The sequence below is a fragment of the Excalfactoria chinensis genome, chromosome 10 (assembly GCF_039878825.1).
Source record: "Excalfactoria chinensis isolate bCotChi1 chromosome 10, bCotChi1.hap2, whole genome shotgun sequence".
NCBI classification, from domain to species: Eukaryota; Metazoa; Chordata; class Aves; order Galliformes; family Phasianidae; genus Excalfactoria; species Excalfactoria chinensis.
In genome coordinates this window covers 18,545,530-18,571,885 of record NC_092834.1, presented here as the reverse complement: position 1 = coordinate 18,571,885, position 26,356 = coordinate 18,545,530, and the positions used below count along the sequence as shown (strand labels likewise).

The window sequence follows — 26,356 nt, the reverse complement described above, 5'->3', positions numbered from 1 at the left end:
CTAGTTGTCTTTAATAATTTAAAAGCACTTCTTGGAATTCTCTCTGCTGAGTATCTTGCTATCGCCTTTGCTCTCCAATTTCTCATTCTCCTATAGAACCAGCCTTGCATGGTTTCAGTTTCCAGAGAGGCCGAAGTAAAAATAATGTGGAGAAAATGAACTTCAGTTTAATTTCTCTAAGCCTCAATTCACTCAAATAGGGACGTCAGTCTTCCACCATGTAATTCTGGTTGGGACACTTCTGATCTAGGCATGAATTTGCCTGCAAGAAAACACAATTTTCTTCTCTAAGTCTTCTTACAAAGCTATTATTTGTACTGTGTCCAGCAGTGTGGAATGAGTGGGAAACCTCAGGGAAAACCACAACTCCTTTCCTGCTTCAATGAAAACTGAAAAGCAAGATGTGTGAGATTTCAAATTTTATCTTTTATAAGCAACCATTGTTACCTGTGGAAGAATGAATGTAACAGCGAGATTCAATCTTGGTAAACAAGAGGCAAATGCATCCAAGCAGATCCTGGGGCGTATGACAGGGCCTTAAGTTTGACCTGGCATTGGGGAAACAGTGAAAAGCTGAAGCAACTCAGCTGCTGCTAAGAGTTTTATTGGCACCAGGAGCTCTGTGAAAGAGAAGCACAGGGGGTTTGAGGCCTTTGCTCTTTGTGTTTGTTTTTTATTAGCGCTGTTGGTTTCGAGCATGCACTTTCCTGCCCAGTGGATACTGCAGCACTAGGAAGCATGTCCACCATGTTTCTGGAGCTCTGCAGCTCAGAGTCCCTCCCAGGCAGCTCTGGGAGATGCATCCGTCAATGTCAAGGTCTCAAAGCATAATTCAGCAGTGAGGAAACAAAATGGACCTTGTTTTAAGCCCTATGAACTACAGCATTTCCAGATTACTCTGTCAACTTTGCTCGCTCTTACCTCAGTGTTAGCAAGGCTCTCTGTGCAGAGTACGATGTGTTTATTTTGCAGAGCTAGAGGAAAGTCTGTTTTGCTTCACTTTTAGGTACGTTTGGATTTGTTAATAGTTTCACAGGTCTGTTAGTGCTCCCATCAGCCCTGCACAGGCTGGAGTTGCTCACTGATAAGGAAGGAGACACCCCCGGTGTCCTGTGGTGCCATCAGCTCCTGGAACCATCAGTATGAGAACTTGCATAAGAAACCAGTGAGTGAGAGGACAATAACAAACCCCAGGGTCTGGTTGGAGATGATGTGGGAAACAGACCTGAAAACACTGAGCTATTTGCGTGCCCTGAAACACCCACCAGAAGCACGAAGGGACTTCTGGTGAGCTGGAGATGTGGGGACCTTTCTTCACCTGGGCTGGAAAGGAGTAGGACCTAATCTACTTAATCTAATTCATCTTGGAGCTCATTGAAGGATTCAGGAAGTGTGGGGACAAGGTGAGCCTGCTGGGATCATCCAGCTGCATTTCCCAAAGGCAGTTGGCAAGGGCCCTCAGAGAAGGCTCCTAAAGAGAGGAAGGAATATGAGAGGAGGCCCCTACTGGGAGAAATCTTTTGCTACAAGGTAGAAAGAAACTGCTTCTGGAGCAGAAAACACCAAGGAGCTGTGCAGAGATGGTGTGCAGCGCACTCACAAATGATTGCAACAGGAGGCAAATGCTGAAGTTTGTTGTTGATAGAAAGTTTTTCAGGGTTGGTGTGGATGAAGGCCAACTGTGCAGAGATGAGGCAATAAAAAAGATGAAATTCAAATGTACATACATACAAAATTTTGCACAGGGGGAAAGAACAATTCTAACTCTATTTATAAAACAGTGGGTTCTGAGTTAAGCATTACCATCTGGAACGCTGGGGTTGTAACAGACTGTGCTATGAAAATGTCATTTCAGTGGTCAGTAGTCATCAAGAAAATAAATTGCAAGTGAGAATTAATAGGGAAAAATAGAGAGTAGAATGTAGCATGGCAGTTTCCTCCAACTGGAGGCATCCAGAGAAAACCAGTGGTTCAAGCTGAAAGATCCCAAGATCCTTTAGGCTGCTTTGGGTGAGAAGGATTGGTTCCTGCAGGTAGGAAGGAAGGGATCCAGCTGCAGAGAGGTGGCTGCAGGCTGCTCTGGCCCAGCCCCAGGGGTTAACTCCACTGGGAAAGGGGACTGTGGGCTCCGTGCAGACACACACTGCCTCAAGGGCAAAGCCAACTATCAGAAGTCCAGCCTATGCTGAGTCACCTCTGTCCTTCCCCGGCTCCACTGCAAGGAACAGAGTGGCTGACAGGCGACTCTGCTGTACCACCCGCAGAAGCCAACATGGTGACCTTTGCTGGCAAAAATCAATTTCTGAAATAGAATTTGTAATGCCTTTTGTAAAGCATATTAGCTGGGAAGATTCCTTTGGTGGCAACAAGCAGTTGGTAAGGTGAACTTCTGAGCTGCAGAAAGCAAGCTGTGGAGGAGCACCGTAGTGACAGTTAGTGCCCCAGGTCACTCGGGTCATTGAACCTCTCCCAAGCAGGAGAACTGAAGTGTGGGTGCCAGCTGTTTTTCCTGAATTAGGAACGTCATGTTTTTGCAGTGAAGGTATGGATTAAAAAATCTGGTGGAAATTAGGTCTCCATTTGCAAGCACGGTCACTTTTGCTGCAGCCACCTTTCAAGCTATGCTTGTTCATTCTCAGGGTGACAGTGGAGGGAGCAGCACTCTTGCATGCTCAGAGGGTAATTTGGCTGCATTGTGATCATTGCAGCAGTTGTTATTCCCAGGTGTGGTAAAACACTCTCTGGATGGACCCAGACTGTTGAGCACCCTGCCCAGGGGCTGCTTAGCACCTGTACAACATACACTAGAAATTGTGCTTGGCCGTAACTATGCCACTTAAGAGGATGAGCTGTGCTAAGCTTCATGTCTGCGGTCTGTGTTTTGGTGTTGGGAGCTCCATTTTAACAAGACCACTGCAGAGGAAAAAAACGGTATTCTCAGCCCATGCCTGCACATCTTCCTTTAGCACCAACTGTGCTGTTCAGCAAGCAGCGGGCTTGGGTCTATTTCACTGTTTTTCATACAAGCCCACCGGCTGCCCAGAATCAGGTACCCACTTCCAGCCTGCACCGAGTCCCTGAGCAGCTATTGTGTTGATTTTCCCCAGCTTGAAACTGAGGTTGTGAGCCCTTGTTAATCAAATCTCCCTGCGCCCTGCCCGGCTAAGCCTCTGTGTCCAGCAATTAAAGCAGTGTACCCTCAGCTTCTGAGCATTTGTCACAAGGCTGAGACTGAAAAGCTCCCCACTTTCCTGTTCCCAGCCTGGCTTGCAGTCCCTCATCACATCCTGGAAGACAGAAACAGCTGCAGCTGTCAGCTGAAAAAGAGGAGAGATCTGTGTTGGGTTGGTTGTGTTTCCAGCTACAGTCAGATCAGAACAAAAGTCTTTGCCCTGCTTTAAATGCTGTGCTGGCTCTTGTTGCTTGGACAGTCCTGGTCCCTGGGGCTGCCTTCTAGGAGCATTGTAGGGCCAGGCAGTAGCAGGACTTAACCCTGTCACACTTCAGTAGGTGCTGTAATTGCCCAGAACTCATTTCTTCTGCCCTCTCTGTAATTGGTATCATTTCATGTTTCCTAATCCTACAGGAAACCCTTTGCCTTGCTTATCCTCACCGCTGCTCGCATGCAGTGGCACATTGTCAAGAGCAAGACCCAGTCCTGCAGCTACTGAAAATCAGATCAGGGTGGGATCTCAGGCATCGTGTCATCTGACAGGGGTGAAACCTTCCCACAGGACCTTGTGAGCACAGGAGGTTTTATACTCCTTTTTTTCCCCCCTTGTAACATGAAAGCTATGTTTGCAGTTCAGACCCTACCCCTGGCTGAGGGAGGAGTGAACTGCCTCATGACCTTTTCTATCCACCAGCAATAAACCCTGAGAAGGGCAGGGTTTTCAGAGCTGTGGGTTGGGCAGGAGCCCTTGAAGGCACCAGTAGACCCCAGCGGCTCCCAGTTGGGCCCACAGGCCTGGGGCAGGCTGCAGCTCAGCCCCATCTCTCCTTGAGCTGTGAGCACCGGTCCCCATTGGTGCCCAGTGGTGGTTTGACGTCCTCGTTTGACCTGAGTCACTCCTTAATTGCTATCAGCATCTTGGGTCATTGATGGATTATGGTGCTGGTTACCCTCACCAGACCTCATCCTGACACAGAAGGAGACAAGCTGACTGGAAACGTGATTAATGCATGCCTGGTTTGGCCGTGGTAATGAAGGGATGGTGGTCATCAAGATCCAACCAGGAGCCAGTCATTGGTGTTTGGGCAGCTGGTCAGTGGCATCCCGTGGGAAGCAGCTCCAAGGGTGAAGGAGCTCAGGAGGATCGGCAGGTTTAAGGACAGCATCTTCCAAGGCCATCCCAGTACTGAGGTAGGTGAAGGGTACAGGGAGGATGGGAGGAGGTTCCTGGTGTGTGAGCCTGGCAATTCATGGCTGCATACCGAGCCATTTTGTGGCCTTTTGGGGTTGTTTTGGTGCCATGTGGGCCATCTGGAAGTCATTTTGTGATTATTTTGGTGCCATTTCAGGTTGTTTTGGGGTTATTTTGGGATCATTTTGTGACATTTTGGGATTGTTTCAGAGTCATTTTGATGCCATTTGGGCTGGTTGGAGATAGATTGTGGGTGGTTTGGACATCATTGGTGTCACTGTGGGCTGCACTGTGGTCACTTTGGCGTTCTTTTGGGATGATAGTATAGACAAAGCTGCAGCGTGGGAGCTGACGGTGAGACAGACTTGGGACACGGAGGGCGTGAAGGGGGGGGGGGGGGTAGGGGGGAGGCTTGAAGAGGGGGCGTGGCTTGAAGAAGCCCGGCCCCAACTCCCCCCTTTCCCCTCCGCGCGCTCTATATAAATGGAAGCGGCTGCGGCGGCCGCTCCAGGCGGGAGCGTGTCCCGCTGTGCGGCGATGTGTGCGCTGCGCTGCTTGCTGCTGTTGCTGTGCGGCGTCGCGCTGGGACCCGCCGTGCACCTCGACTTCGCCGAGCACCGCAGCCAGGCGGCCAAGATCAAGGTCAACCCCCGCGGCAACCTCTGGGCTACAGGTACCGCGGGGAAGCCGGGCGAGAGCAGGTGCTTGAGGCTGTAGGGTCAGGACCGGCACGGGGGTCCTATTAGGGGCGGCTGGGGCGGGCTGTGCTCACGCTGTCTCTTGAGGTCTCCTTTTGCCGTGAGGAGTTCGCAGACCCTTCGGAGCCGGGTTGTCCCGGCTGTGCCCGGCGCTCCTGCGGGCAGAGCTGAGGGGCACGGTGCGCTTTGCGGCTTCTGGCGCCGACCCGCTGGTCCGTTAGTCCTAAAGGTCCCATCGGCAGGAGGGCCCCTCTGAGCGAGGCCCCGGGGCCGCCGGGCTCTTCTAGGTGTTTGGTTTGCTTGGTGCTTCTTGTCTGGTTGTCAGCGTGCGGTACTGATAACAGCTTGGTCATCGGACAGCCCCGATCCAGTGCCAGGCGTGTGGGGCACACGAGCGTGCTGTGTTGCAGGTCACTTCATGGGGAAGAAGAGCGTGCCGGGCAGCCCGCAGCTGGATGCGCTGGGACAGCCGGTGGTGCCGATGGCTTTCAGCCCGTCGCTCAGAGCTTTGCTGGAGGACGTGGTGGAACTGCTTACTCGGGAGCTCCTGAAAATCCTCTTGCAAGAAAGACTTTTGGATGAGAACCAAGGAAAATATGATCTCACTGACCAGGTGAATATTGGCTGGCATGGAGGGAGATGCGGTGGAGATGGAGGCACCTGCACTGCCGCTGGAGGTTTATTTTCTGCTTCTGCTCTTTCTAGGATTGTGTCCAGCTGAATAGGGGCTTGTTGTCCTGATGTTTGGAGGGCTGAGCAGGGGATGAGGTGATCTCCAGCCCGGGGGTTGTTAAGGAGCATCTGGATCCTCCACTGATGCAAAGGAGGGTAGCTGGCTGCTACAGCTGCCGTTTATGTCCCTTTATCCAGCTGTGATGAGGACAAGGAGTTCAAATCCTGACTCTCCTCTCAGAGAAAGATCAAGGGGGTCACTGCTCTGTATGTGCAGGAAAAAGACACTGTCCTGCAAAAAGGTTTTAGTCTTTTAGTTCCCCTTTTTGGGGCTGTTTTGCTGTAGTTAGGGTGCCATGAGGGGGCACACAGTGTTGTTAGTTTGGCCTGTGGAGAGGTGAGGTGTGTGTTATTTTGCTGCAGAACAGGTCTTTGGGAGCAGTTGTGTGCTCTGTCCACAGCAAGGGCTTCTGTACCGCATCAGCAGATCCTCAGCTTCTTCTTTTTATCTCCTTGGTGTGGCTCTTCCTTCAGAGATTTCCCAGATCCTAGTGGGAAGTTAGCCCCTGGGAGCAAAGCATGCACAGATGCTCAGGCAGGAGGTGGAGATGGTACTGCTTGGGCTGTGTGTTTCTGCCCGTTTGCTGCCTCTTGTGTGTTTCCTTGGTGTCTTGCCCTTTCTGTTCACAGCAGGAAGTAATGGAGAGCCTAGAAGGGATGAAATCCTCATAGGTGTGTCCTGTGTGTGCTCCCACTGAACTGCCATGCTTGAGGAGCCATTCAGTAGCTGAACACAGGTAAAGCTGCTTCTGTCATCTAGAAGCACTTCTCAGGCAATGCTTGCTCCTGTTTGCTTTTTGGGATAGGCACAGGTGTGGAGCTGCAGGGATGTGAGCCTGAGTGGTACTGACTGCTCAAGGTCCTCCCTGATTCAATTTCACCAGGCTTAGGTAAACTGAGGAACTCCTAGCAAACTAATCCCCTTGGGACAGAAGATACAGCTGGAGATGGAGCCAGAGCTAGCACCCGGTGCTGGACATCAGCCTTTGGTGTGTGAGCTGCCCAGTGCCTATCTGGTGCCTGGGTGTGAGGTGGCACCCCATCCTGGGTGTCTGGCTCCTACCTCACACCAGCTCCTTCCAGAACCCCATAGCTCTCCTGCCGCAATCTGCAAGAGGGTACCTTGCTCACTGCTGGGTGTTAGATTTTTTTCTATCCTTCAGGCACCCTGAGCACCTCTGGACTAGCTTCTGCCTTCCTGCTCCTTTTTTTTCCCCACCACTCCCCCCTTTGGGCATCCATGCCTCTGAGCTGCTGGTTGATATTAATTCTCCGTGATGCCTTTGAGTGCTGTTGTTGTTATACTTTTCTGTGGGACCTTTACTTCTTTTGCTCATGTTGGGGTAACATGACAGCAGCATAAATTCCTTCTGCTGCTTCTGCTTTCTGTCTCCCTGTGGCTGTTGCTGGACACCTGGGGTCAGCAGCCAGCTCGTGCTTGAGCTGGTGTGTGTACTGTGTTTGCCACCTGCCTGAGAAGCTGCTTAACAGCTTTGTGCTGTGAAAACTCTGTACACCCTCTTCTAAGGGTCTGTCACTTCCATCCTGAGGCAGTTTAGAAAAGCAAAGATACTTCTCCCTTCCTTGGGGCCTGTTGGTCAGCAGGGCAAGAACTAATGTGCTAAGCGCTGTTCTGGTGCTTCGGCACAAGAGCTGTGCTTTGCTGCAGGGTAACTGTCAAGGGGATGCTGACTGCTGTTCAAAAACAGAGCAGGCCTTTTACTTTGAGGCAGTATCAGTGATCATTCATAAACTGGTTCTCCCTTTCTGTGGGCTTCTATAAACATTAAACAAATCCTTTGCTTCATGTGGTCTGGTCCTGCCTGCTGCCAAAGGGATTTGTCTCAAAACGTCCTTCCATAAAGTAGGAGCCCATGCACCATTCCATGCAAGCGACAGAAGTCTCACAGAGCAGGAGGGGGTTGCAAACGGGGATTCTTCTTCATCTTTTTAACCGTATGTAGTAGGCAGGGCTTGGTTTGCAGTGTGCTGGGGCTTCTTGGTGTCACCCCAGGGACATGCCTGCATGTGATATCAGCTGAGGTGGCACAGGGGACTCATAGCTCACTGTTGTGCTTTTTCTTGTAGGAGACTGGGCTTCTAACAAAGGTGCTGGAGAAGTATTTTTCAAACTGAAGGAGCAGAGCAGTGAAGGATGAGATCAGCGGGCTAAGTTGTGCATGGCAAATGGAGGAGAGCATCATCCTTGTGGGTTACTGTAGCAACATCACTTTTATTTATTCTTTCTGTAATACTGTTAATAGTGATTGCTTGTATGAAACGCAGATCCTCCCTGTATATTTCCTGTATGTTTTATGCTTCCTTGATGTGCCTCTGTGAATAAAACAAGCTCTTTGCAGATGCTAGCTCAGACTTTTGCTTGGGAGTGGAAAGACAGACCCCACGGCTTGTGCAGGAAGAAAGCAGAGTGGAGGGAGGCTCCTGCCTCTCATCAGCCAGGAGGCAATAGACTGTGCTCCCTGCAGCCCCTGCTCATTGATGTAAAACAAAATTACAAGCTTGAGTAAGTTCTTACAGCACTTGCTACTACAGCAATCCTCTATAAGCCCTCCTTGTTGGAGTGTACTTGCTGTAGAATGACTGTGTGATGTGCTTGCAATGTGTGCACAGGTGCAGCCCCAGGGTCCCCTGGGACAGCAGAAGAGGGCAGGTTGTCTTTTTATTAACTTTGTAATGATGTGCTTAGAACAGTGAGTGCACTGTCTTCAGTGGTGCTGAAGGCTGGGGAACAAGCAGAGAAATTTCAGAATCAGGTTCTGTACCTTCTCAAAGTGCTGTGCATGTACTGTCCCACAGCTGCCATAGGCATGTCCCCAAGCAGACTGATTAATCTGACTCTAGGTGCCTCAAGTGAAGCTGTAAGTTCTCCCCTGCATCCTTCTGATGCTGCATTCAGCATTGACCTCTGCAAGGGGCTGCTCTGAGCTCCTGCTGAGAGGAGAGCCCTTCTCCCAAGTGCATGCAGACTGTGTTGTACCAAGGCATGATCCAGCAGAGTTGTTGAAATACCCCAGTGCTGGGATCCTTTAGCCTGCAGGGGAGTGGGACCAAGTTAAGTGAAAGTTTTCCAGGCATGTCCCGCTCTTCAACTTATTTTTTCCATACACTTGTTGCTGTGTGCTGGGAGATGAACAGCCCCCAGCTTGCCTTGTTAGCCATAGCAAAGCCTTGGCTTATAAACTAATAATAAGCAAGAAAAATAATGGCACAGCCTATAATATTTGATGCTGGAGCAGACCAGATGCCTGAGAGCTGGCATTATGATGGAATGGCAGCTGTATGGGATTTCTGACCTGATACCTAGCTGTCTTATGATGTGCCATATTGTGGGACTGCCAGCTTACATCTTGCTCAGGGAGGTTTAAGGGAAGACAGACAGGTTTCTGGACGTCACAGCAGAAATCTGCTATGCAGCACCTAAGTGAGATTCTTCTTCTTTAACCCACCTAGCAAGAACTGCCTGTTTTGCCTGTCTGTCTGTCCCCATCTCCCCAAGTCCCCGAGGTAAAGATGAGTAGGTCATTTAGCAATTACTGTCATGGGCAAAACAAACTTAATTTGGGGAATTTAATTTATTGCCAATTAATATAAATATAAAGTACTGATTCAGGTGCTGAGCGGGCTCAGAGTGAAGATGGAGATGGTGATGATGCGTCCCTGCTATGTGTAAGACTGGTTATAATGGAGAAAACCATGTAGTTTAGTGCTCTTAGAGCTCAAATAGACCTCAGTCATGTCCCCATGACCACAGTTTTGCTGGGTCTGAGTGTGTTTGTAGTGTACCCACCTGCTCAAAGAAGGGTCAGTGCAGAGATTTGTCCATTTGGGTCTTAAAAACCTCTGGGGCTGAAGGCTGCAGAGCCTGGTGCACCTACAGCTCCATCACTGGGCTGTTTCGTTCTCTCTGCTATACTGCCAAACACCCACTCAAGTTGATGCCTCGAGTCCCCCGTCAATTTAAATTATCACAGACCTTTGGCAGCTGCATCAGTTCAGAACATGAGTGGCTTCGTGACGATCGTGGCAGGTATCCTGGACTTCTCTGTGGCCATGGCATGACTGCAGAGATGGGAAGAGAAAGTGAAACAACATAAGAGAAAGGGAGATAAACTACCTTCTCCACCAGCATTTGTTTCCTTTCAGTTGTGGGACAGCCTGTTGAGGAGAAGCAGATTCAGACTGATGTGGTTGAAGGTCCACTGCTACCACTTGGTGTCATTAGTGTCCCAGGGTTAGTGAAGTGCTCCCGGCCATGCTCGGTTGCGTAGGACTGACTCTCCTACGCCCTCAGCGAAGGTGTCAGCCTCAGGTTGCTGCGTTCATTCCTCTGCATCATTGTGCACCCTCTCTCGAGTAGAAGATAGCAAACAAGGCAGCGAAGTAGAGGAAGAAGGAAGCAGAAGGGAAATCGGCTTGCTGTCAGGAAGAAAAAATTAGGCTCCTAAACATCTTTGCCATCCGCCATGCTTCTCCAGGGTTCCTCTCATCCTGATATGGCCTGGTAGCTCCATGGGAAGGTCCATTTGTGTCCCTGCTGTGTGTGCACCAGGTGCTGCTGCCCAAGGCTAGGAAGACAAACCACCCACCTACAGGCCCACAGAAACTTTCTATGGATTGCACTTGCAGCATCTGTTCCCCAGCTTTCTGGCTCCAATGGATAGAAAAGATCTAGAACAGCAAAGACAAAACCAGCCCCAGAGCCAGGTAAGTGCCTACCTGCAACTGGACCCTGACATCAGACTCCAAAATCCATCACAGTGATGATGTACAGAGAGGAGAGGTCTGACATGATGTCACTTCCATTTTTTATGTGCTTATGACACAATTAACCTCCATATGGTGGTAAGAATCAAGAAGGGAAATAAAATATTCAGGGGTGAATTGGTGCTTCAAGCTTGTTTATAAAACATCATGGGTAGGATAAATGTGATGTAACAGATGATAACTGCTTTGTACAGTACTGGGAACTGCTCCACTGTTGCCTTCACTCCGCTGCTGCTGACTCCACCACCTGATGCTGAGACCTTACTGGGAGCTGTAGAGCTGGCCGAGTTACTGCATAATTGATGCTTTTTATAACATATATGTCTTTTATAAAATATATTTATCCCATTTCTACAACATCGAGATATTTTCCCAGTGCAGGAAGCCAATCAAAGCAATAGTTCAGAATTGCTTCTTCCTCAAACAACAGACAGAGGCATGTAGAGTAAGATCCCTCCTGAAAGTGAATTTAGGACATTCCTTTCTCTCGATAAGGAGACAAACAAAACTCCCAGTGGAGCAGCCCCCAGGACTTTCCACAGCTTTGGAGAGAGATGTGTGTTTCCCTATTACACCATGTGCTATTGGCCTTCATCAGAAGAGAGACCTTCATCCAAGGTTGGGTAGCACAGCTCTGTGCGTTAATTTTAAGGATGATGTGGAGAGATGTTAGGCACAGGACTCCATGGAAAAATGGGTATTGCTTTAATCAGACCTCTAAAAGCAGGGATGAAGAGAGAAAGCTTATCTCTAAATTGCAGCCTGGGACTGTTAATTATCGTGCAGTACATAAATAACAAGACCTAGAAAAGCTTGAGAAGGGTCAACTCCCTCTTCTGATGTCAAACTGAACCCCTGGAAGGGACTCTCCAAGCTGAGACAGTAAAATCTACTTCAAGGCAACACTTTACTCAATATGAACACTGTTTGCAGCTCCTATGGGGTAAGACATAGAGTCTGTGGGTAAGGACTGAGATATTAAGGAAAGCAGCCAGGTTGCTGTGATCTGGAGCTCCAAGTGCACATGCTGAGAGCCTGAATGGAGCTGAGCCTTGTGGTGATCAGGCAGCCCCAAGCATGGTGGACTTTCTGGCACGCGCCTCTAAAGGTCCCATTGGTGGCCTATTCCTCTTCTGCACAGTTTCGATGACCCTTGGAAGGAGCAAAGTGCTGGATACTCAACACAATTTCTGGATGAAGTATTCCTGATAGCATAATTGAAGTCTCTCCTGTGTCAGTTCTCACTAGGAGGATTGTGGCACCCTATGGCAATCCTACTCACTGACAGCCTTCTTTCCTATCCCATCCCTCACCCAACTTGCTAACCTTGACACTTTCCTCAAAGTAATTGAGCAAAGTAATTGTTCAGGAAGATTTTGGTGCAGTGGTTGACTTTTCCCAGGCCAAGGACACACACCTGAGCATTTGAACCTGCTCTGCTACTGGCCCTGCACAGGATAATGCTCTTGCTTCCAGAGTTTTGCACTAAGATGAACAATAAAACAACCCAACTCGGCTTGATTTACTGTTGACATTCTGGGTATTCCCAGCTCGTGAGCCAGTAGGAAATGAGCCTAGTTTATCAGACTCCTGAATGTGGAATGTAATCACAGGGATAAAGTGAAGCCCTCAGAGTGATATGTTTAATTGAGGCATTTCTCCTCTCCCTGGCCAATGACAGTACCCAAGCCAGTAAGGCCAGGCAGTGGGCAGACCTGGCAGGAGCTGCGAATGGTGGAAGAGGTGGGTGTTTACTCAAAGCTGCTCCCTGTGTCTTCAGGATTAACACCCCAGAAGTGGGTGGGGAGGGATATGACCTGTAGGATGACACAAGTTGCAGGTGCGATCGCTCTGTTCCTCAAACCAGGCTACTGGACAGCCCTGGGATAAATCTGCTGAGGATGGAGGCCTGTCAGGAGCTGAGCCAGGCAGCAGTCACAGGGAGGGGAGAGAAGTCATGCTGTGCCCTGTTCTCTCAGCCAAACTTGTTTTACAGGTCTCACATGCTGAGATGTCAGGTCTTTTCCCCCATCTTTGGATCCACAGTGTCTCTGGATTCCCATCAACTTCAGCGCCCTGTGACAGATACGCCTTTTCTTATCTGGTGGGCACCCCATCTCATTTCACATGGTCTGGAAAATGTGAAACCTTTTTCCTCTGCCACCCAGACCTCTTCCAGTGACAGGATGTTGGGTGGGGGGACACTGATTGTCTCTACCTCAAAGTGCCCTAGCTTAATGCCAGATCTATGCTCAAGAACATGACTGAGGGGCAATGGGAACAACCAGTGGAACTCCTGAACATTGACTGCATCGTTGGCACCAAGGGGATGGATATAAATCCCTATTGGAGGTCTTCTGGGCTCTGCTGATCCCCTGTCCTACTTCTGTGTCACTGTCACCTTGCCTAGTAACCAAGGGTTTGGATGGGACCTTACTGGGAAAATTTCCCTGGAGATGGACTCTGGTGCATGGTCAATGGTGGTAGGCATCCCAGCAAGGGTGCTCTGCTGGATCATGCATTTTATGGGCACAATGGCACTTATGAGGACTTTGCTGCCTTCCCAGGGAGCTTGGTAGCCCTGCTGTCTTCCTGCCATTAAAATAAATAAATAAATAAAACAAAATAAAAGAAGGCAAAGCCTCTCAGGACCTCTCACTTCTGCAGCTTTATGAGATGCCACACCACTCCTTCGCTCCTTGCATTCTGCCTGTCCTGGGGTTGGCAGCAGTGTTGGAGGAGGCGGGACACAGCGTACAAATTCAGGAAGAAACACGCCAAGCTGGCTTCTCTCCCATAGCCCTGGAGGCAGCGTGGGAAAGTAAAGGCAGCAGCTCAGAGCAGGCACTGGCCCAGGGATCGGTGGGTGCTCCGGTACTGGCCACAGCAGAGGTAGGTGCTGCATGGGGTGCAGGGCTTTCTGCTTGACTGGTCACTCACAGACAGGGGTGTTGTTGGGCAGCATCTTGGCCAAATCAAACCTGAGGCACTGCAACAGAGAGGCTCTCTCAGAGAGGCACACTGAGGCACTGCAACAGAGATCCCTGCAGTTTGGACATTGTCTGGGCAGAAGGGAGGGCTCCCAGGGGCCCCTCAGCTCACAGTGGTGGTGCTCATAGAGAGGGACTGAGGTACTTGCCCCTGTACAGACACAAAGAGGGAGGGATGGCCATTCAGAAGAACTGGCACAAACCACTGAACCCCCCACCCTCCTTAGAGGTGTGCACTGGGGGTGGTGCCCAACACCCTGGGACAGGAGATGGCTCTGTGGGGCAGGCTGGGTCAGAGGAAGTACGGGCAGATGACGTATCCATCAGTAGTGTGCTCCTGGAGGCTCTCAGTACTGACTTCCATCCCTGAAGCAACAGGATGACTCTTTGGGATGGCTCCTTCCCCTTCTACCCTGGCACCAATGCTTGCTTCCCCTTCGATACCACCTGGGCCATCATTGCCTCTGTCTTTCTCTCCGCACTGGTCACTTGCATCATCATCCTGCCAGGAATCCGGGGAAAAGGGGTAAGTGGAGGAGCTAGGGGAACTCAGCCCTGTGTTGGGTAGAGCCTGACTGCCACCTCCTTCCTCTACAGCAGGCCTGTGGACTAAATGTGCCTATGGGGCAGGGACCTGCTGATGGCTGGGGCTGAGGGATCTCAGACACAGGGATGAGTTACAGACTCTGGAGAGGCCAGAGTTCACCACCCCAAATTTTCAGTCGGCTCAGATCTGAGCTTGGCAAGCTCTTGGCTAGATTAGCCTGAATGATTTCACTGGGTGAGGCACAAAGGGCTAGCTCCACCTTTCTGAATCCCCAAAAAAACAGATGGTATGCAGTGTGCATGCCTCAGCACCACTCACTGAGCCCCCTGGGGATGCCTGGCAAACTCACCTAGCCCCAGGAGCCTGCTGGAGAGGCATTTCCCACATCAGGTTTGGATAAGTGTGGAAACTTCAACTCAGGACTATTAAAGGGAGTGTCTATATTCTTCCCAGAAAGGGGATGGGCACAGTTTTCTCAAATGGGTTGGTCTGACCTTCTTGCTCTGCCTCAGCCTCCATGCTGGCCATAACACGGAAAGGATGCCCAAGCCACAGGTCCTTCCCCTGTCCTACTCACCTGTGGAGCCCATGGGATTGCTCCCCAAGTGCAGGAGGGGTCTATTTCTGGTGGGATCTAATAATAGCTGAGTGCCCTGTCACAAAATCTGAGTGTGTTTCCAACTCTGCTTTCCACTTGCAGAGGCTCTTCTGGCTCCTGCGGGTGGTGACAAGCCTCTTCATTGGAGCAGTGATCCTCAGTGAGTATGGAGGTCTCAGTGTGTTCAGAAACAGATGGGAAAATGAAAGGACGGACAAGGAGAGCATGGAGGAGTAAGGTGGGAAGATGAACAGAACAGCTGAATCCATCTTGCAAGATGAGCTCACAGGGAAGACCAAACCACCCAGGATCTGAGCCCAGCAGGACAATCATAGTGTCATAGAATCATAGAATATCCCAAGTTGGAAGGGACCTGCAAGAGTCATCTAGTCCAGCTCCCAGCTCCACACAGAACTACCTGAAATTCTAATCTTATATCTAAAGGCTTCTTGCATTAGCAATGATAGGAAGCACAGACACTCAGCTACTTCCCTTCCAAAAGTTGGTGGACCGCTGCTGGTTTCCTGTCTGCCAGGAGACCCAGACAAGCTGGCTGCAGTTAGAGGAAGATCAGTGCCTGGATGGCACTCGCACACAAGTCCCATTGCCTCTAGGGCTGGGGACTGAGCTGAGCATGAGGAGAAAGAATCCCCAATGGGGCTTCTGGGGAAGTGGGTAGGTGTTAGGGGAGGTACATGCATGGACCATGCTTCTCTGCTCATAATCCTGCTTATTAACCAGGCCTTGCCTTTGGAATGTTGCTTGGGCCATGGAGGCGCACACAGTATGTCCTTCCAGTGTACATTGTCCCTAAGATGTCTGGCCACCAGGACAAAGCTAATCCCTCATCTTTACAGCCATGCAGTTCACGAGGGACTGGGAGAGCGGCTGGGTGACAGCAAACACCTCCTACAAATCCTTCAGCCTCACCATGGTGAATGCAGATATTGGGCTGCACATCGGCCTGGCAGGGGTGAACATCACACTGGTGGGTGAGTGCGTATTGCAACCCAAAGAGATTGGACACAAGTTTGGCCACTGTCCACTCAGGTGTGGGCATGTGTACTGGGAAACCTTGGAGTTGCCTCCAAGGCTGGGTGACCTTAGTCCTCTTCCTCTGCCAGGAAACCCAGTGAATCAGGTCAACGAGACCATCAACTACAACGAGCACTTTGCCTGGAGCTTCGATGCAGACTACGACCACAGCTATAGCGAAGGCCTGGAGAAGGGACTGCCCAGCCCCATCCTCTACGTGGCAGAGAAGTTCACCACACACAGCCCCTGCAACGTGCACAGGCAGTACCGCATCTCCAGCTGCTATGCGTCCATTATGCTGTGGTAAGGTGGAGCAAGAGGTAAGTTCTGCTAAGCTGTAGGTAGAAAGGTGTCCGAGCATCTCTAAATGTCTCAGAAGTCATGGGAAAGATGCTGCAGAGAAGAGTGGTTTGACATTCCTCACAGGTGTGTCAGTAGCCAGGCCCAGCCCACATCTCCTTTACACTCAAGAAAAATAGCTGGCCATGCCCAAACCTCCCTGTCATTGAGAAGCTGGTTATCTCAAGGCAAGGATGTTGATTTAAAATTATTCTGCCTCGTTGTTCTTGGATTCAGAACAATTTCTTAGACTCACCTCCCCAGAAGGCACTATGCAGCTGGGCTCACTCCAGCTGCTGAATCAGATGTGGGCAGGGCCCATGGTATGATTCTTCTGACAGAGGTCTCCTTGGCTGTCCTTTTCCCCTTGAATAGACAAGAAACACCTGGGGCTGGCCAATTATGAAGGACCACAGGGTCAGAGAAAGATACAATCTGAAGGAGGCCTCTGGGGGTCTCCACTTGAGCCCCCTACCCAGAATGAACATATCAGAGTCTCACGTAGTTCAGTGCTGAATGTCCCCAGGTATGAAGCGCTCTCTTCACCATTGCAGGAACTGACATGCCCACATAGAATGCTATCAGCTCAGTTTTGTGATTCTTTCCTAGGATGGCCTTATGCACCTGGCTCATTTCTATCCTGCTCTTCTCCATGCCCGTCCTCCTTTATGGCGGCTACATGCTCCTGCTCACTGCCATGTTGATGCTTTTCTCACTGCTCTTCTTCATCACAGTGAGGAACATCCCAAAGTGTCCCATCCAGTTTGGGTCAGCCTCCCTGAAAACAGATTACGGCAAATCTTTTTGGCTGACATTCACAACAGGTGAGTGTTTAACTGGGGCTTTTGGTCTTCATTCCTGCAGTAATAATCTCAGTGGTACTTCATCCACACTCATATGAGTGACCAAAATCATCTCTGTCCTGAGACATAAATCAGGAAAAGACTTGGCCTAGAAGAACCTTCTGGGATCTCTCATGAAGCAGAGTTAATGTCAAGGCCTCATCAGGTTGTCCAGGGCCTTGTAGCTGATGTCAGGCTTCTAGCTGATGTCCCCATGCATCAACCCTCTGCCTTTCAGGACCATGGAAGGTCTTCTTCACCTCTCAGGGTCTGTCCCACAACTTTTCCACTCACTGACAGAAGGTGTCAATTAGGTCCCTCTGACGGCTTCTCCTTTCCCCGCAAAACAAACGTACTTCCTCCAACCATTCCCCATACATGGTGGACTTTAGACCTAACTGTCTGGGCCCTCTGCCACAGCTTTTTGTACTGGAGAGTCTAGTTGTGTCCAGCTGTGAAGCTGCTGTAGGAAACTGGGAGCAGAAATAATCCTTTCTCTTGACCTCACATGTGATGCCACATCCCATTGGCCTCTATCCTCTCTAGTCTTCATCCCTAGGTCTGTGGCTGGATGGGCCCGGAGTGCATTTGGGGCCAATGCATCTCTCCATGCTGTGTATTTCAGGGCTGCTCTGCCTGCTGCTGGGGCTGGGTGTGATTGTTCTCAACTCTGTGCACCCGCAGAAACTGAAGCTTGTCTTCAACCTGGAGGAGGGAACGAGAGAAGAAGTAGATGGGTGGGACAAGTCCCACCTGCCAGCAGAGTCCAGCTCCTCTGAGCAGGATGTACTGATGGTGCCCCTGGGTGAGCTCTGTGAGGTGACAGCCACTAAACTGTAAGACAAAAACAACATAGTCTTGGAGGTCTCCTTGATATGGAAGCTAAACCAAAAGAAACTGGAGAGGAATCAAATCTATATAATAAACATATAAGTATGAACCAAAGGAGAAGCAACCCCTACACACATCCCAATAGCACACTCACCCAAAAGGTCCACAAGAAGCCCACTCTGCCCAACAGTGCTCTTCCCAACAACAGGTAGAGAAGAATGAGCAGAGCTCTGGACAGTACAATACCCGCAGCACCTGCTCTTGGTCTGGAGTGAAGGAGGGGTTAGCAAGGAATCCCACAAATTAGCAGGATGTTGTTTGTACCAAACTTTGGAAGTTTCTTCAGTGTTGGAAGCACCAAACGTTGGAGGCATCCTAAATGTTGGAGGCACCAAGTCTTGCAGAATTCTTGCGTGTCAGAGATACCAAACCCCAGAGACCTCCTGGATAGCAGAAATACTAAATCTTGGAGGCTTCCTGGATGTCAAAGATACATATCAGATGTCAAAGGCAGAAACATCAGTGATGATCACAAAATGTGAACTACCAAGACTCTTATGGCCTTCTGCAAGGAAGATAATCTGTTTTGGTGGGTGGGAAGGAGAGGAGAAGGAAGGAATGGAAGTGCATTCCCCAATGCCCCAGTCAGTGTCTGTAAACAATTTGCAGGAGGAGGGTACCTAGGTTTGGTTTCATGCTGCTTACTTGCCCACTTGTTATGGGGCATGCAAAGATGTAATCCTACAGACCCTCAGTGGATGTGGCCAACCACTCCTGGCTGCTGGTAGCTAGCAGGTACCTTGGTCATGCAGGGTGTGTATTTCAGGTTTGCATCCCTTTAACTCTGTGCGGCTTTGCAACACCATTTCTCTGTTTTGTACTCACTTACTGTCCCTTCTGCCTCAATAAAGTAATCTGGACCCAGTCTTTCTCCTGTATGACAGTAAAAGAATCCCTCTGAGTCCTGATAGGCTGGGGATATGCTGATCCTTTGACATGATCATAGGAAAGGGAAGAAGTGACAGCCTTGTTGTGGCCCCACATGGGACATTTGACAGTGGCTAAATAGTTCAGGGACAAATGGTAAGTAGAGTATCAGAGAATCCCCAAGTAAATAATCAACTAGGATATGGGAAGGTTTGAGTGACCCTGAACATGAGGAGGTCTTGTTGAGTGCAATCCCCAGACCAACAGAGGGAAGGCCTGGTGCAGGGCCCTTGGGGATGGGGTACTTAGCAACTTGTCCCATCCCTCTCCAGATGGAAAGTCCTTCGACAAGGACCTCAAGGCATTTAGAAATAGGTCAGAATGGAACTCCTTGGGTTTTCAAAACCTCAGCTAGGACATTCCCTATGACAACTACTAGGAGATACTACAGCCTAAAGATCCGAGGTGAAACAGAAGTCTTTTAAACATAGAATCGAATTTCAGCCCTTATAAGCCTCTGCCCTTACCAGCATGTCTCCACTTACAGCCCATCCTTCCAGCAGGGCAGTTGCCTGCTAGGTGGTGTGAAGGCTGCATGTCCCAGGGCACCGTGTGCCTTCAGGCATGAAGGCCATGATCCTTGCAGAGCCCCAGGGATACTTTGTGGTGTTTACTCCATTTGCTGGCACAGACTGTCTGGCCAGATTCCCTGTGTCCAACAGGCCAGGTCTGTGTAGTGTGGGACCAGAAAAACCTGGGCTTTGATGGCAATTACTTCATGTCTCATTGTCCAACAGCGTCTTGGCTCAGCCAGGAAACTGGGATCTGCAGTGGGTGGAAGAGGCAGAACCTGCAGCAGTACAGCCCAGGAGCCACACAACCCCAAAGTTTATCAAAGGCATCTTTATCCATGCTGAATCTCACCCTTCCTGGGGGTACCTCCATCAGGACAGTCATCCCATGGAAGGATGCTAGTGGTGGGTATTCACAGGCATTTGCCTGCAGACAAGCTCCACATCTCCCATTGAAGAAACCAGCCACAAAACGTTTCCAAGAAGTAGTTTTCAGTAAAAAATCATTAAAATCAATAATTCTTGCCTGCAACAAATCACACCAAAGTGACACAAATATCACATGAAAGGAGAAAGTAATCTAATGAAGCAGCAAGAGTCCTTCTTCAGCATCCAGATATGACTACCTCCTTGCACATAAGTCTCATGGGGCCGGTGGGTTTAGTGCCAGAGTTCATCTTTTGTTTGCAATCACATAACTTGATGCACTCAGTTTCTCACCTTGGCTACAGGCAGGCTGGGGTTGACTCAGGGATGCATTTTGTGGTAAGTTCAGCCAGTCCAAGTGTGCTCCACTTGGATGGAGCCCATCCAAGAGAATGGGTGTAATTACACTCTCCTTTCTCCCATCTTTCCCGTGGCATCTTTTTGGCTTGTGTTAGGCTACAACTCTTATCTAATAAAACCCAAGTCTGAAAGTGAAAACAATCACATCACCACATTCCCACTGACAAGCTCCTTAGAATGTTTGCTCAGTCTTTAATTTTGTAGCCATCTTTTATACCCTGGCTCACACAGCATCCAGCCTGGGTGAGTTTGGGTCTGTGCCTGGCTTTCCTAGGAACATCTAAAGGTCTACACTAGATGTCGGTGCTTGGGAAATAAATACTGTGTTTGGTTGCTGGCTGTTGGAGTAGTGGGCACCCTCAAAGAGAAAGCTTACCAGTATAGGAAATCCCACCCACTGGTATGGGAACTGGCCATCAGAAACCCCCTGCACCAAGCTGTGGCAGGGCATAGATCAGGAACAGGAGTTACTTCTCAGACAGGGATCTCCAGGTGAGTTTGCAGCTCAGGTTGCAGGTCTGAAGCAGCACAGACTGCCTGCTGCCTGCTGGCTCACTGCAAACCTGCCCTTGTCCGGCAGAGGACAATCAGGGATTGCAAAGGCAGTTCTGAGCAAGTCCTCATCCTAACATGGACTTGTGCACTCTTCAAAGGCAACTAGATGGATAGATGAGTCTCAGGAGATATCAAGAAGTGTCAGTGCTCTGCACTCTTAGGCCCACCTTCAGGTAATGAGTAGGAAAACTTTACTTTCTGATGTCGTTAAGGGTAAGTTCGGAGGGTTGAGGAGGAGAGAGTGTACTGTTCATGAATCGAAGGTTGACATGCACTTCAGTCATCTCTCGATAGTCCTCTGCTTTGTCTTCATGGAGATCAAAGAAAGTTTTCAGTAGGTGAGAGTTGAAGTAGTGCAGTGCAACAACAGTGATTCCAGCCACAAAACAGATCAAGCCTAGAAAACAATATGTTCTCCATGAGCAATCCTGTAAACATCAGTACATTTCCCACCCCATATCCTTACTACAATGGCACCCAACCAAGGGACACCTTCTCTTAAAGAAGATGGCCTTCCACTCCATGAGGTGCTTTCAGCTGCTTGTGCTGACCACCATAAAATCCAAGAACTTAAGTCTTAAAACCCAGACAACTGATCCCCAATTCTTTGCACTGCTGCAACTCAGGAGCTAAAAATCTCTTCAGCACCCTCAAGACAGTGATGCTTCTCCCAGTTCTGCCAGCCCTCTCTGTAACTCTGCTGGGAGCTGCTGCATCAAGCCACACGGTAAGCTTAAACTGGGCTGCAGTCTCAAGCTCCCTCACTTCCACTGGGGAGGAGAAAGCCCTGGGGTTCTTGCACACCCAGGGGGGACATGGTGGTGGGACCTAATGTAGCTTGATGTACTTACCTACTGCTAGTGTGAGCCAGAAAGATCCCCCATAGCCTATCTGCAGGGATGTGGTCCCAAACTGGATTGGGCACACCAGGGAGTTCCTCACAGTGGAGAAGGAGATCAGTGAAAAGATCATAAAGGCCCCTGTGACCAGGATCATGTAGCCTCCATAGAGTATAACGGGTGTGGAGAAGAGCATATTGGAGATGAGCCAAGTGCAAAAGGCCACCCTAGAGACAAGAGAAGACCAATGAACAATATGTACAAGTGCCACTGACTAGGATGCTCTACCTAAGGATTTCCAGGAGGGAGAAGAGATCTGGGGTCTTGGTTGCACTGCATGAGGTCAAGAAGCTCTGTGGGCAGGCTGGGGTGATCCCTGGTCTCCCAGGCTGAGCAGGGAGATGTGTAATGCTCACACTGCCATGTCCAGAAAGCAAAAGCACAGATAGCATATCTAAACCTCTACACCACCTCAGCTCCCTGCCCACCTAAGTGTGGTGCAGGGTAGACAACAGAGAGCAGCACATGGGACTGAGAAACCTGTAGAAGTAGGTATGAGCTGTTTGCAGTACCTTGGTAGGTTACAAGGGAAGCCTTCAGCTGTGGTCCAGGAGCTCTTGCTTCTTGCATGGGGCCAGTAGTCTAAAAGCAGACCTCAGAGAGCCCCCTCCACACACATGGCTCTCCTTATAGCAGCTTGCAATTGCCACCCACCACTCACCACCCTGACAGTCCTAGGAACAAGGCCACATCATTGTAGATAAGGGCTCACCAGAGACTGGCTGATGTGTAGTGGCTGGAGATGCGGTACTGCCTGTGCACGTTGCAGGGGCTGTGTGTGGTGAACTTCTCTGCCACGTAGAGGATGGGGCTGGGCAGTCCCTTCTCCAGGCCTTCGCTATAGCTGTGGTCGTAGTCTGCATCGAAGCTCCAGGCAAAGTGCTCGTTGTAGTTGATGGTCTCGTTGACCTGATTCACTGGGTTTCCTGGCAGAGGAAGAGGACTAAGGTCCTGCTGTGGCCCAATAGAATGGGTACTGACAGCCAAGAGCATCTCGATGACAAGAGGTTTCCCAGGATCCTCTCGTAAAACCAAGGCTATCAAAAAAGCTCTCAGAGAGCTCCTATGGCCATGGTCTCTGCAGAGCTGTGACTGAAGAGAAAGCGAAATAGCACTCACCCACCAGTGTGATGTTCACCCCTGCCAGGCTGATGTGCAGCCCGATGTCCACATTCACCACGGCGTGGCTGAAGGATTTGTAGGAGGTGTTTGCTGTCACCCAGCCGCTCTCCCAGTCCCCCGTGAACTGGACAACTGCCAGAAAGAATTTGATTAGGGTTAAAGAGGGTTCACTCCAGGGCTTTACTGAGCTCAGGGCAAGCACAAGCTGCTGCACTCCCACTGCAGCACTGCAAGGGAGTGTAAGAAGGGCAGGAGAGATGACTCAGCCACAAAGACGTGCCACAACCAGCCCCCCACGCCCTGGCACAGCTCTTGTCCTCCTCTCGCTCAGCATCCACTCCCTCGGTCCTGCAGGTGGGGAGAGCTGATCCCCACAACCTGAATCCACTTTGACCATCCTCTTCGGCACTTCCCCACACGCTCCCCACCATGGCAAGCACCACAGCGCTGGGAGACCGGGCTCAGAAATGAGCTCATTCCTCAGCCTCAGCAGCAGGGTGAGTTTGATTGCCATTATTAAGCTCTCTGTTAAGCAGCTGATCACGCTGTTAGTGAATAATAAAAATTCACTGGAGTTTTTGTCAAATAGCAATGGTGGAGAGGGGTGGTCAATGCCGCCATTTCAGCTGGGAGAGAAGGAAGAGTTGGAATCCTTTTCTATGTTTTCTTGTTGTTTTTTTTTTTTAAGTTTCTTTTCTGAAACACTTTCACTTAGTGATGGACTTAATTTTCTGGCAGTTATAATTAAGGGTGAGGACTGAACCTCAGGCTGCCAAGACCTTTCAAAGCTGCTGGGTCAACTTGTGAGAGCACTGATCCAGCAGCAGCTCTGCGGGGACATTCCCTGGCTGCAGCACTGAGTGTGCCCTGCTGCTTCTAGACAGAAATCCCGACTCTGGCTTTAAAACAATCAATTCTTCTTGCGTACCCAAGCAGCACCTGGCTGCATCCTTGTCCAGGGAGCAGTGCTGGAGGGTTCTCCAGGGCTGAGCCATGGCTGAACTACTTCAGGCTGTGGAGCAAGCTGCTGTCCCCACCCCTCTGCCAGCTGCAGCCCAACATTTCTGGTAGCATCTCCCAGAGCCTGGACATTTCCAAGCAGAGGGTGACCACTGCAGGCAGACCAGGCCCTGCAACCCACGTGTCAGACAGCAGAGTGCTGTGGCCACTCACATTCTGGCTATGTTCTTCTATCCTCGAGTTGACCTAGGGCTCATTTAGGCTGTGCCTCATCATCTTGCTCCAAGTAGCTTTTTGCTATCTGCCCTGGCCTTTAACGCCTCTCCTTAGAGGGCTCCTGGACAGTTTCCTTGATTTAGGGTCAGGACCGGTTGCACTTCTCACCCATCATCCTCCCTCCCCTCACTGCGGCTGATGCTCACACACCCCACAGCTCTGTCCAAATTTGAGATGCCCACAGCCTGGACCCTGCTGGTTCCAAGTATCAGTCCCATTAATCACAGATTTCTTGCTCTCTGCCCAATCAAATTCTCTCCTGCCTTGCTCCTTGGAAAGTCTCTACCCCCTACTTCCATCCTGACTCTATTTTGTTTTCTCTTGCTCTCTCTACATCACTGCAAGGCTCCAAATTTTCTGGCTGCAGTCCAAGCTCCTTATCCATGCTCTCTTGGCACTAGGCTGTGCAGCTGGAGGAACATGGAGCTCCTCAGTGCCATTAGAACAGGCAGAGACTCAGAAGTGCACACGGGCACAGCAAGTGCTCACAGCCCCTGTGTTGGGGTCAGTATCGGGGCCAGCCCTGTTTTACATCTTTATTGGTGATCTGGGTGAGGGGACTGAGTACACCCTCAGTAAGTCTGCTGATGACACCAAGTTGGGAGGAAGTGCAGATCTGCCTGGGGGCAGAAAGGCCCTACAGAGGGATCCAGACAGGTTGCATTGATGGGCTGAGGCCAATGGGATGAGCTTCAACACGACCAAGGGCCGGATCCTGTGTTTGGCCATAACAACCCCAAGTACTGCTACAGGCTTGGGGCAGAGTGGCTGGCAAGCTGTGAGAGGAAAAGGATCCAGGGCTGTTGTTCAACACTCAGCTGAACTTGAGCCAGCAGCATGCCCAGGTAGCTAAGAAGGCCAACAGCATTCTGGCTTGTGTCAGAAATAGCGCAGCCAGCAAGAGCAGGAAGGTGACCATCCCCCTATAGTCAGCACTGTTGAGGCTGCTCCTCCAGAGCTGTGCTCAGTGTTGGACCCCTCACTGTCAGAAAGACACAGAGGCCCTGGAATGTGTCCAGAGAAGGGCAACAGAGCTGTGAGGGGTCTGGAGCACAGGTGTTATGGGGAGCGGCTGAGGGAGATGGGATGGTTCAGGGGAGAGCTTATCGCTCCCTACAACTCCCTGAAAGGAGGTTGTGGTGAGGTGTGGGTCAGCCTCTTCTCCCAGGTAACAGTGATAGAATGAGAGCCGATGGCCTCACGTTGCACCAGGGGAGGTTCAGATTGGATATTGGGAAAAAGTTCTTCTCTGAAAGAGCAGTGCTGCACTGTAACATGCTGCCCAGGGAGGTGGTGGAGTCACCATCCCTGGAGGTGTTCAAGAACCATGCAGATATGAAAGTGAGGGACATGGTTAGTGGGCATGGTGGGGATGGGTTGATGGTTGGATGAGATGAGCCTAGTGATCTTTCCAACCGTAATGATTTTATGATTCTATGATTCAAATGGTAAGGAAGCCCACCTGAGATCTGCATTGCTGTTTTGTGCAGCAGGGGTAGGGGAACCAGCTCCTGCCAAGCCACCAATCATGCTGGACCTGGACCCTGCCCCAGGGCAAAATCTTACTCTCAGAACTGCCCTTGGAGGGGTGCGCAGCACTTACCAACAATCACTGCTCCCACCATCAGGCTGAAGAGAACACGAACCATCCAGTACAGTCTCTGTGTGGAGAGAGATGGGATGTCAGGCACGGAGAACAGCCCCTGGCTTTCCTCCTGCCTCACCCTGAGCCAGCCAGAGTCACCCTGGCATCAAAAATGAGGAGAGTGGATGCTTATCCCTGGAAGAAGGGTCACGCACCGCCCGTCCACGGATGCCTGGGATGATGAGCAGGAAGGTGGAAGCCAGTGTCAGGAAGACGATAACCACAATGATGGTGTTGACATCGAACACAAAACTCTTCCTCTGCTGTGTGTAGAAGGGGTAGATGCCATCAAAGAGAGTCATTTTGCACTTCCAGGAGATGGTGGGAGAGGTGGTGACAGCACAGGCCTCAGGCTGCCTCGTTGGCTTCTCCAGTCTGTGGTCACCAGTTCCAGCTCAGCTCTGGAAGAACCAGCTGTGAAAGGATGGCCTCAATTTCTTGTTCCAGAGGGACAAGAAAATGTAACGCTGCAAGGAAATAAGCCCAGTGAAATACTGTCCAGCAGAGGAGTACCCAAAGCCCTCAGGGGTGGAGAGGTGGCTCCTGGCTCACTACTTAGCCAGGGTTCATGGCAATGTGAGGAACCACAACCATAGTCTGTGGGGAGCAGCCCAAGCCCAGAAACCTGCTGAGCAGCTCCTCCCCAGGCAGAGCCGGGTATCCCCTTCCAGCTGATGTGGCCAGGGCCTTCCACTTTGTGGTGTGCCCTTCCAGGAAGTCTGCAAGCCAGCAGGCATTGCTCCTCTGAGCTGGCACATGCAGCATTCCTCCAAAATGATGAGGAATCACTGAGAATGTTAACTTAACGGAAGCAGAATTATCCCAGCCAGGGGCACCAACACGAAGCAGAGCA

The 26,356-nt window shown here is 50.4% G+C and overlaps 3 protein-coding genes across 5 annotated transcripts; 2 read left to right on the top strand and 1 right to left on the bottom strand.

The window, feature by feature from the left end:
- The first annotated feature begins 4,879 nt into the window (after nt 1-4,879).
- On the top strand, nt 4,880-8,159 carry NMB (neuromedin B). 2 transcript variants are annotated; one of them, XM_072345835.1, is made up of 3 exons: nt 4,880-5,037; nt 5,473-5,675; nt 7,883-8,159. In XM_072345835.1, the coding sequence occupies exons 1-3, from the start codon at nt 4,902-4,904 to the stop codon at nt 7,928-7,930; spliced, it is 387 nt and encodes a 128-aa protein (XP_072201936.1). In that variant the 5' UTR covers nt 4,880-4,901; the 3' UTR covers nt 7,931-8,159. The 2 variants fall into 2 exon arrangements, with proteins under 2 accessions (XP_072201936.1, XP_072201937.1); XM_072345836.1 differs by lacking the exon at nt 7,883-8,159 and adding an exon at nt 5,768-6,185 and having other exon boundaries at nt 4,884-5,037.
- Nucleotides 8,160-13,387: 5,228 nt separating this feature from the next.
- DUOXA1 (dual oxidase maturation factor 1) lies at nt 13,388-18,680 on the top strand. Of its 2 annotated transcripts, none has more exons than XM_072345498.1 (7): nt 13,388-13,471; nt 13,942-14,095; nt 14,817-14,874; nt 15,572-15,706; nt 15,839-16,052; nt 16,823-16,912; nt 17,556-18,680. In XM_072345498.1, the coding sequence occupies exons 2-7, from the start codon at nt 13,949-13,951 to the stop codon at nt 17,707-17,709; spliced, it is 798 nt and encodes a 265-aa protein (XP_072201599.1). In that variant the 5' UTR covers nt 13,388-13,471; nt 13,942-13,948; the 3' UTR covers nt 17,710-18,680. The 2 variants fall into 2 exon arrangements, with proteins under 2 accessions (XP_072201599.1, XP_072201598.1); XM_072345497.1 differs by having other exon boundaries at nt 16,698-16,912.
- A 2,112-nt stretch (nt 18,681-20,792) lies between these two features.
- On the bottom strand, nt 20,793-25,805 carry DUOXA2 (dual oxidase maturation factor 2). Its single transcript, XM_072345732.1, has 6 exons — nt 25,659-25,805; nt 25,462-25,519; nt 22,620-22,754; nt 22,213-22,426; nt 21,453-21,667; nt 20,793-20,998 (listed from the first exon to the last, which is right to left on the bottom strand). The coding sequence occupies exons 1-6, from the start codon at nt 25,803-25,805 to the stop codon at nt 20,793-20,795; spliced, it is 975 nt and encodes a 324-aa protein (XP_072201833.1).
- Nucleotides 25,806-26,356: the final 551 nt, after the last annotated feature.